At 34.0% G+C, this 11,093-nt stretch overlaps 1 protein-coding gene across 3 annotated transcripts; it reads right to left on the reverse strand.

Moving 5' to 3' along the window:
- Window positions 1-1,612: 1,612 nt before the first annotated feature.
- LOC144576189 (nuclear transport factor 2-like) lies at window positions 1,613-8,202 on the reverse strand. 3 transcript variants are annotated; one of them, XM_078326474.1, is made up of 10 exons: window positions 8,026-8,202; window positions 7,841-7,887; window positions 7,605-7,739; window positions 5,410-5,707; window positions 4,665-4,924; window positions 3,661-3,814; window positions 2,954-3,075; window positions 2,538-2,603; window positions 2,309-2,387; window positions 1,613-1,983 (listed from the first exon to the last, which is right to left on the reverse strand). In XM_078326474.1, the coding sequence occupies exons 2-10, from the start codon at window positions 7,877-7,879 to the stop codon at window positions 1,826-1,828; spliced, it is 1,311 nt and encodes a 436-aa protein (XP_078182600.1). In that variant the 5' UTR covers window positions 7,880-7,887; window positions 8,026-8,202; the 3' UTR covers window positions 1,613-1,825. The 3 variants fall into 3 exon arrangements, with proteins under 3 accessions (XP_078182600.1, XP_078182598.1, XP_078182599.1); XM_078326472.1 differs by having other exon boundaries at window positions 1,613-1,986; XM_078326473.1 differs by having other exon boundaries at window positions 1,613-1,986; window positions 7,841-7,930.
- Window positions 8,203-11,093: the final 2,891 nt, after the last annotated feature.

An 11,093-nucleotide genomic window follows, 5' to 3' on the forward strand; every position in this document is an offset into this window, starting at 1 on the left:
ATAGAAACTCACATATTTACCCAAAATTAATAAAATAATACAATTTAACATTTATAATATATCAAACAATATTAATTAATACATCATGACCATTATACGCTTCTCTTTCTCTCCTTTCTGTCTATCCATCTGCTCCAAGGCACCAAAATTATTTCCTCACAAAATTCTAGCGCCAAATCTCTCTCGCCAAATATCTCGCGCCAAATCTCTCAGGCGCCAATATCTCCTCTATTCTTCTCCTCTCTCGCCATAAAATTCTTCTCCAAAGTAAACTTGGCACCTCGCTCCTCTCGCATATGGCATCATCGCTCCAATCTCTTTTTGTTCCATACTTGCATTTTGTATGTTTAACACTTATTGCTACTGCATGGTATTTTCGGAACATAGTAGTAGACATTTTCCTTTTTGGTATATGGTGATTGATTGGTTATATTTCATATACTAAAATATAGTTTATATGAAATTGGTTGTTCGACTTTATGTTGATATAAATTGTTGTTTTGTATACTGTTTACTGGTACCGTTTGAAAACTCACATATTTATTGGTACGGTTTTCTGTTTACTATATGTTTGTTTGAATGTTTCTACTAAGATGACTTATATATGTTGAATATAAATTAATGGAACATAGAATGAAGCCTGGGGCAATGATAGATCTTTACATGTGCCTCATTCGTAACTTGTGATAAAATTGAAGATTTAAAATTGAATGAAAAGTTTAGGCAATTCACGACAAAAATTCACTCAACAACTCTAATATGTGGGGCCTTATTGATTTTGGCATCCTCGGTGCTAAAGTTGGTGCCAAGATTTTGTGAGAAAATAGTCTTGGCGTCTCTAATTAGAGCAGACGGACAGAGAGAGAGAAAGGAGAGAAAGAGAAGGGTATAATGGTCATGATGTATTAATTAATATTGTTTGATATATTATAAATGTTAAATTGTATTATTTTATTGATTTTGGATAAATATGTGAGTTTCTATCATTTTGAAGGGTAAATATGTTATTACAAACTTTAGAGGAGGAAATACGTAATATTGAAGTTTTTGAGGGGGATACATGAAATTCCCCCTTATATTTAAACATTTTTTAAGACTGATAATACAATAAAAATAAAGAGTTATTAAGTGCTCTTCCTCAAAATATTACTGACAAAATTATATACCGCATTCATTTTTTTTTAATAAATTTCAGCCGCAGTCTTATAATTAAATATGGATCGGTTCAAATTTAATGGAATTAAATGCTATAGAATAAAATTAAATTTTAATTTATCCTAACTAGTTAATTTTTTTGTCTTAATCTAAAAATTGAGGTTAAGAAGAATTGAAATTCCATTAAATTATGATTCAAAATATAAAAAGAATCTGTTTAGAAATTACGATTTTGAGGAGAGAAAAAAAAGGTTTTTAGGAGATAATTTTAATCGGCGCTAAAAAATCAATGTTTGAAAAAAAAAACTAAACTAAGTTAGAAATTATTAAAGAAAGTGTTGCTGAACGGCACCTAAATGTTTTGACTGATTAAACTTTAGCATGGATGGTGAGGATCATCGCCGCAAAATTTAATGGATGCATACATGATATTTCACAGGTGCTGAAGAAGCCAGAATTAAGAAACCAAGAAATTTTCCACGATGCCATTCGATTACTATTTCTAAACCATTAGCAGCCAAAATGATTAATTACTATATCTAAACCATTAGCAACCAAAACAAGAACGCCCTTTTACAGTAACAAAAGTAAAGGTAGTAACACCAGAAGAGCCAAGATTTGATGATTTGCCCAGAGGAAAGCCTAATTCCTGGAAGTAATGTAGGCACAGTTAGAAAGATTGGTGTCGTCCATCCCTTGGTGATTGGTTTTTCAAAGTACCCCATTCCGGGTTCAAATGATGGTCCTGATCAAACCCGTTAGCCCGTGACCGGTAGCCATCAGACCTGCCCCTTCCTCGGCCACCAAATCGTCCTCCTCTTCCCCTTCCTCCTAGCAAAGCAAAATGGATAGAAAAACACCTCAATTTTTCAAGCAGAGGAGGTGATTGGGAAATCTCTTATACATAATACACAGTAACAGTCTAACAGAAGAATAATTAATAGTTACCAGCACCACGCTAATAATTTTATTATTTTTCTTTGTTGTTTACCTTCCTTTATCAGGAAATATTGGTAAGTCAAACCAGTTAATTCACAGGTAAAAGTCAGCTGAAATTTGTACTGGTCCTTCCAGCTAAAACCACAAAAATATGCTTATGTTCTTTTTGGTTCCAATATAAATAAATAAATTAAGAATAAGGAAAGGAGCATACTTCCTCGAGAGGCAGCTCCTGTGCCAGGCCTCCGCTCTTCCACATGCATTTCCCATCCACCAATCACTACAGGGGAAGCCTACAAATAGGAAAAAAAGAAAAAGGAAACACACAATCATTATTTAATAGAAGGTATAACGTTTCCTTCTTTGAGCACGATAAGTGCACCTCTCTTTTTCAATTTGGTCTGTGTGCATGTACAAGTACATTTGGGTAGGCTAATATTTACCTTCAGAGCATTCTCCACACCTTCAGAGTCTTCATATTCAACAAATGCATAGTATCGACCAGTCTCCTGCATAGTAGTATGTTTCTTGTCATATAAAAAAACAATATTCCCAAAATAAATGTAAAAGCTCCTATGAGCACTTAGAAACCAACTTTCCCCAACTCCATGGATGCCTTCCACCCATCTTCTCTGTCACAATTTTACAAAGATGTGCAAAATACAAAACACTGATAAATCACACTGGTTTTCTCATTCATTTAGAGAGAGAGCAACTCAGGTATCTGTGATGCTTGCTAAGCTTCTCTACAGAATATGGACCACAATTTGCCAACTACACTAGACAATTTACAGAAGAACAAGTTGATCCAAATAAAAATAAGGAAATGGAAAAGAATCATTATATCCATACAAAATACCTTGTGGCTTCTAATAGCAACACCATCTGGCACCAACCTCCCGTATTTGTTGAACTCAATCTCCAAGTCAGCCTCAGTGAAATAGCGCGAGACATTTTTCACATAAACCGACTTGCTGTCAACTACATTGGCAAAAAACACAAGAGAGTTGGATACAATGTCAACAGTGTTCAATTGAGATGTGACCTATTATAAGACCAGTAACAGTCTTGGCAGCATGCCTGAACTAGCAATAGATCTCCTAAATTGCACTTGACTACGGTGCATATAATCATAACATCAGACTGCTGCTTGGTCAATAAATGACAAAAATGCCATATTTGGTAGTGGGGGATAAGATGGAGGAATAGATGGATTACTCTTTATCCCATTTGAGTGCGGTGATAAAAGGTGGCACTTATCCCTCCACTTGGAACCTCTAACACGAAAAAGGCAAAATGTTATGGTTTGTGTGTTTATAAACATTGCAATTTGAATTTTCGACATAAGAGGGCTTTGGTGTTCTTTCTCCCTCTAATATAACCAATAAATTTATTTGTTAGCCTAGAAATTCTGTCCAATATTTCCAACAATTGCCCCCCCCCCCCCCCGCAACACACAAAATATCTCAGATCAAATTGGCATAATGCAGGAATAAATACAAAAAGCTAACTCTACCTTGTATATTATTTTTATGGTAATTAATATTAAAGAGAGGAAATTGGAACCTTCATAGTCTTCGGCAGCATTGGCTACTGGAGCTGTCCCGTTTGATGGATAAGACCAATCTTGCTGTTGAGCCTCTAAATTTGCTGAAGGGGGTCTATGAACTGGAGGCTGGTAGGTCACCGATTGTTCACCTTCCGAAACTCCAACTTTTAGCTACCGGAAATAATTAGAAGCAGAGTTACATATAACCAAAACAACCAACAACCATGTCTTTAGTCCCAAACAAGTTGTGGTAGGCTAACATACTTGTCTCTCTCTTGGTATACCTGCAATTAGCTCACATTTCGTACTCTGCTGATACTTTTTTTTTTGGTCTACAGCAGCAGTTTTTCTATTTCTAAAAAACTTAGCCAGGATCTATTGCCAAATTTGCCATTAACTACTGAACTAAAACTGTATAGAACACAATTCCTGCAAGAATCATCAGTACTTATGGCAACCAAAATGGATTTATATATAACCTACCAAAAGTAACGCTTGTACACACTTAAGCTTACCATGATTGATGGTGAGCTTAACAAACAAACTATTGGATTGGCTTCAACGACAAATCCAAACGGTTGAAACCCATTTACTTCACAAGTGATGTGTTTATATGTTAAGTGTATAGTCAAGGAGTCTAAAGATGATCACTTGTAAATGCATCACTTGTGAAGCAGATCGGTTTCAACGGTTTTGATTCATCGTTCAAAACCGATCAAATAGATTTTGGAGTTGCGCTCATAAACCAACTTGATAAGCTTAAGTACATGCTTCACACAACCAACTAACAACAAAACCCAAAAATGAATAATGCACCAAGGATTCCTGTCAGATTTGCCATTACAGACATCAGGAATACCATGATGATAAAAAGTGACATCCTTTTGGGTCAACTTTTACATCCCACTTCAGTACTGGTTTTGCAATTTGCTTCAATATTGGTTTTAACTCAGTACCAGAACAACCAATATTCCCAGAAACAAATAGAAAAGGAGCTAGAGGACAAGAAAAATGATAGTACAATGGAAGCATAGGTATGTCGCGTTGGTTCTTCCATGGGCTCGTCTACAGGAGCGGCAATCCCAGAGGAATCAACTGCGGCAGATATTGTGGCATTTGAAAAGGAGGAGATGGTTTCTTCAATCAAGCAGTTTGTTTGGGAAGCCATGTGCTGAGCTTGATCTGAGTATTTATAACTGGAGTGGTTGCCGTTGCCATGCGTGTAAGCAGGGACCAAAAACTCATCTAGGTTGATTTGTCCATCATGTGCATAACCCTCAACTGCAAAAAGATAATTAAATAAGAAGTTCTAAGTATAAGCACTGTCATGTGACCAGTGAAAATACAAATTACACTTTGCAGACTATTAGTAGCACTCGGGCATGACAGAAATTTATCACTATTAAGAAAACAGTTACAATTAAGATGAAAGCAAGCCAATTAATAGGGACAACTTGTGTTTGTAATTAGGCAGTCAGGCCTATAAGACTTGATTGATCCTTGATGGTCCAAATAAACAGAAATCAAGCCCCAATTAGCTTTAAAAAAAATAAGTGAAAAGCTGGTAATTTCAGATCCCACGCATCAAAGACCAACCAGAAAGTACTAGGATCCTCAGGGAAGAAACATGACCGCCCTAGTTCATGCATCTCAAGAAAAAAAAATTAAGACAGTAAGCTAAACATCCCGGCCTTACTCTGGGAAGCGCCATTGGAGGTCAGCTCTCTTACTTCTCTGGAAAAGGAAAAAAGAAAACCAAATTGTACCTGCCTCTGAAGCAGGCTGTGATTTTGTGAGGTTCTCATAACTGCTCTGTGCAAGCACATCTGGGTTGCAGAAGTACTCCTCATCAACGTAGTGGAATAAGTCATTAAGGATGTAATAGCCAGAGTCCTGAGGGGCAAGGAAGAATGCCTGGATGAACTTCCTCCTCTTTTCATACTGCCCCCTCTGGACCAGACCCGACACCACCGCCATCAGCCCATCCCCGTATGACCTCAGGAAGTTCGCAGTCTTTATCTCTATTGAGCTGAACTTTACTGCTGATATCAGCGTGTGGATCTCCTGCAAAGGAGGGCAGGAATAATTGCTTCAATTAGTCAATTGATATTAAGGGATAATTTTATGTGGAGTAGGGTTAAAAGCCCCATTGGTTTCATGCCCTGCATATCACATCTCCGTTTTCAAATTCCAAACAGTTGATCCGAACCGTTCAACATGATCTCCATATTAAAATGTGCTTGGAGACCAAATTTATATGTTTTGGAGATCTTTTACTATTTTTTTGGATAGGTATAAAATCACTAGATTCTGGACCATCCAAAAACAGTACTTTTGTACCTATCTAAAAAAAATAGTAACAAGTTTCTAAAAAATATAAAATTTGGTCTCCAAGCACATTTTAATATGGAGATCATGTTGAACGGTTCGGATCAACTGTTTAAACTTTCAAAGATATGGATGAGGGGCATGATAAGGACACGAAAATAACAGGGTAATTTAACCCTACTCTTTTATGTGTGCCCATGCAGTGCTATGTCTTTGATTTGTTTTGTTCAGGATTTAATACAAAAGAGGGCAAACAGTTCTTGTTAAGTCGTAACTCAGCTTGTGAAGTCAGGATAGGGCGAGTGATTCAAGTACTTTTATTGAAAAAAAAAAAAAAGTAATGCGCTGACCAAACAGTGAGTAGGGATCCAATTGTTGATAGACAAATAAAACAGGTCAGGTTGAGTCAGTCTGATAGGTTAGCACCCAAAATATTATGTATATATGACTAGTTTTGGGTGTTCCTTTGCAAAAATACTGGGTGTCCTTGTTTTCAATTTTGTACAAAATATTGGCATGTTTGAGCAGGTTTTTTTCCTATGAAGTATGCACTGGGCCATATCATATCCTGGAATCAGCTCACCGAGCAAAGTATACTCAGCCACAAGACCAGAATTTAACTGATTATTGGTGAAGAGAGCATCCTGCTCTTCCTTCTAATCATATGCAGGTTATAAAATAAATGTTGGCACAAGTTCAAAAATGTGTAACATATACCAGGATTCATTAATGAAGCTCAACAATGAAAACTTATCCCATCAGACTTCTGACAATAATATGATGAAACAGGGTATCTAGCTAATAAGATTAATACAAAAGAAAGGGAGCTTTCCAACATTGTAATGTTACTTAGCGTTTTGGATATGTAAGCATAAGTCTTGTGTTGGTTTCTGACAAAAAACTAGCTTTTCATGCAGTAAGTGAATGTTAAAAACACCGCTATAATAAGAAGGAACTCGAAAGCCGAATTTGTGAGATCCAAATTTTGATATCAATTCAACTGTTTAATTGGGATCTAACCTCAGTATTCTAAAGAGTTTTTTTCGAGCTGTACTAATGGTTCACTAAATTTAAAAAAAAAAAAGTACATTACCATTGCACAAATTCACAATTAGCAATAATAATTGTGCTGGTTTACTTATTATTTAAAATCGTACGATTAGAATTTAGGCCCAAGTTAGGTGAAAATGACAAAATTATTCAAATGTGTACCCAACCAATCTGTTCATAATAAGTTCGCATAAACTTGAACCAAGCATGTGCATTTGATATAATTCATCTTAATTGTTTTTTTGCTCGGGAAAAAAACAAAGCTTACTTTTGTTAGAGGCAAAGTTGTCAATACTTGACAGAAGATGAGGGCTTATTTGCTAATAAGATAAGTACAAAATATTGACAATGTTTTCAAATTAGACCAAGACACTTTCAAAAATAAAAGATAAGTTAGTACATTGTACTGTTGCTATTATAGATCAGTTGCACATCATTTTTTTTTCTAATTCAAATGTCATTTTATATCCCATCAAAACCAGTTAACTGTGGATTTTAACTGAAGTGCAGTTCAGCCCAGTGATCAAATAACAAAAGCATTATTAAATTAAAAAGATAGAACAAATGAAGAGAAGGGAAATACCATCATGCCCGTGGCACTTTCAACATTGTTTCCATCTATCCGAGTGATGGAGCTCAAATCCTTGTAGAACATGTACATCTCCTCTGGGTGCTTATATAGATTGTTGTAATATTGTGTTACGAAGAAGTTCCCAACCTACAATCCATGCAATTTTTTCAGGTAATGCATGAAAAAACCAACACATGCATAAAAAGTAAAAAAAAAATCAAGTGATAAATATAGAAAGAGGAAATTACCTGAGCAACGTCTTCACTGGAGAACAATGTAGCCGCCATTTTGCTCCCTACAAAAGCATCGACGCAAATGAATAGTCAGAAACCCTAACCCTAACAAAGAAACAAACCAGGAGATATTCTACTGTTCTCCCCCGATAAACCCTAACAAAGAAATATAAAATCAAAAGGTTGATGAAAAAATTAACCTCGGGAAATCGAATCAATGGTAAAGAGAAAGGAGCCGAGCGAGCGCCTCGGATCCTTCGATGAAAAGTGCTTTATGCCTTTTCCCCTTCTCTTTCTAGTCCCTTCTCTTTTTCTTTTTTAACCTTTTGTGAGTCGTTTTTCTCGTCTCTAGTCTCTTTCTCTCCCTCGCTCTGCCTGAGTGAGAGAGAACTTTGGTCTTTGGGGTTTTAAAGGGGACTAGACTAGCGCGAGCAGAGAAATCGGCGTGTCTCAGACCGTGCGATGCACTGGTCTGTACACCTCGTGATTCGGATTGGCGTGTCGTTTTTGCGTGATATTTTACTGTGCGGGCTTCGCTTGCTGTTGCTGGTGGGCTTTGGGAAGAACGTAGTAGAGGAGCTTTCCCCTTATTTGGCAGATCAGTGGACTGTGGTTGTGGACCTCAAAAAAATAATAACAATATAAGCAAGCAAGGAACTAAATTGCATTTTGCAAACTTCCATTCCGCGACAAAGTTGTCCGATAATAACTCGGTGAATTCGTGGAATTATCGTATTTACCATCTAAATTTCTATAATTACATATTCCATCTAAAAATCTAATAATTAACGTATTTACTCAATTAATTAAAAAATCAGATGAATTAAATTTAAGATTATACAAAATATAATAATCAATAAATTATTTAGTCTATTCTTTTTGTCTGTCTCGATCTTTTGCAGTGTTCTAAATAGCGCGATATAGCGTTTTTGGAGACCAAACGCTATGCTATGGCATTAAAACACGCTATTTGCGCTACAGACGCTATAGCGGTAATAGCGGTCCGCTATAGCGTATAGCGTGTAGCGCAAATAGCGCGCGCTATGCAACATTTGTTGTTTTTTTATTTTATTTATATGAGCTTTAAAATAAATAAATGGTGAAGATATTGTTTAATTTTGATGAATATTACATTATATCAAATTCAAGTCCGCTATAATAATTTTTTCATTTTGCTCTTGGTTTTTTTTTAACTGATGATAAATCAAATAAATAATTGCTAAATTATGAAAATTTTAGGGACTAACAAGAATTTCTTCAAGGATCATCTGTTTATTTTACTAGAAGTATGATTTTTTTTTCTTTTCAATTTCTAGGTTATTTTGAAATTTAAATAGAAAAAAGATAAATTATGTTATGATGTTGAAGATATTTTAAATAGAAAAAGATCGATAGTTTATGATATTAGTATTACTATAGATATTTTGAGTCGCAATTTGGACTTTGTATTGGTTCAATATGAATATTATAATTTTTTAATCAATTTGATATTATTTATTGTTCTATGAGACTAAATAATGTTGATATTTAGTACAAATATATAATATAATTTTTATAAAAATAAAAAACGCTATTTGGAATAGCTTTCGCTATAGCGTCGCTATTCGCTGTAGCTTTTTTTGGAGGCTCCCCGCTATGACACGATAAACGCTATTTAGAACCTTGATCTTTTGTGACAAATTTCCGTCCCGATATTCTCTGCCCTGATATTGAAAGATAACATGCATGTTATTATTTATTAGTTTTTTTTTATTTTTTAAGTATGGACGGTACTGTGAATTTATTTAGTTAAATCGATCAAAAATTTAAAATATTCAAAAAATATTTTTTAAAATTAGAGATTGTTTTCAAATTATAAATTAAATTATTTGTCAAAAATATCACTTTGACGAATCAAATGTAATAATATAGATAATTAATACTATGTTATATGTGTTCGACATATACGTAACATGCTAATTAAATTCTCAAATATTTCCAGACTTCAGTGTAGTTGGTAATACAACAGTAATATTGCATTTCAGAATTTTAGAAAAAAAAATATTTAAATTACTCGGTGAATGGTAAAACTAAAACATGAAATAAGTCTTGTTAACATTATAGGTAATAATACATTCATTGTACAAATTATACGTATAATGTTAAATTTTTAAGTTTATTTCTATTTTTCTGATTGTTAGAAGTATCAAGAGGATTTATTGTCAGGAAATATTTAAACAGTGGTTATCATGTTACTGTGGAAAGACTAATAAAACAACTATAGTTATGGTATTGAAAACAGCTGATAGCACTGTAGTATGTAGCTTTTAAGGTTCAAAAAAGTCATAACTAACTATTTAAAATCCTGGTAAATGATTTCTTCCATTTAGATTAAGTCCAAAATGAAAAAAAAAATTGTTTCTTGAATTTTAAAAACAATTATTCTTTCCAATAACGTTTTGACAATGGCACGAGACTGACTTATCTAAGTACGGTATCTCATCACAGCGGGGGTTGTATCTGTTACGATATAAGACTACCTCGTTCGATAGAGGATTCAATAGAAAAAATATGTAAATATTTGAATTCAATTACTCACATTCACAAAACATAGCTCTAAATATAAGTAGACATTTGATATTTTACAAATAAAACTAGATTATGTAAAAAAATATAAAAAACAAAATTCAGTTAAATTTCAACATACATAATTAAAAATTAAAAATTATAGGAGTGAGTTAGTCGCCTCCGACTAACTTTTGAATATACTTTTCAGTAGAAGTCGATAAAAATACTATTATTGTAGTAAACACAATTAGTCCTAGGATTTTTCTTTTATATTCCTTGAGTAATTTATACCTCCTCTAGTTTAAAATTCATCTTTATTTTATGCGTTAATTTATACAGATTAAATTCGGTCTGCATGATTGAATGTGCACAGATCGACGCTCTCTTTTGTAATAATGCTCCCATGTATAGCTTAGCTTAGCGCACTGTTACACGCAATATATGAGCGCGTGTATGTTTATATGTGCCCGTATATATATATTTATATGGGGACGGATTCATGATTTTCATCAAGAGAGACGATAAATTAACAAATCAGATTTAAATAGCTATTCACGTTTAAAACCATTACCTAATTATGTACTAGATAAAAAACAATGCCCTAATCTATAATTTTAAATACTCTAACTTCTAATTCTAATTACTAATCATAATTAAAAAAAAAGTTATTCTAATTTTAACTCTAATTAAATATCATAATTTCATATGAGGGCAAATAAAA

This window comes from Carex rostrata, chromosome 25, assembly GCF_964058835.1.
Source record: "Carex rostrata chromosome 25, lpCarRost1.2, whole genome shotgun sequence".
NCBI classification, from domain to species: Eukaryota; Viridiplantae; Streptophyta; class Magnoliopsida; order Poales; family Cyperaceae; genus Carex; species Carex rostrata.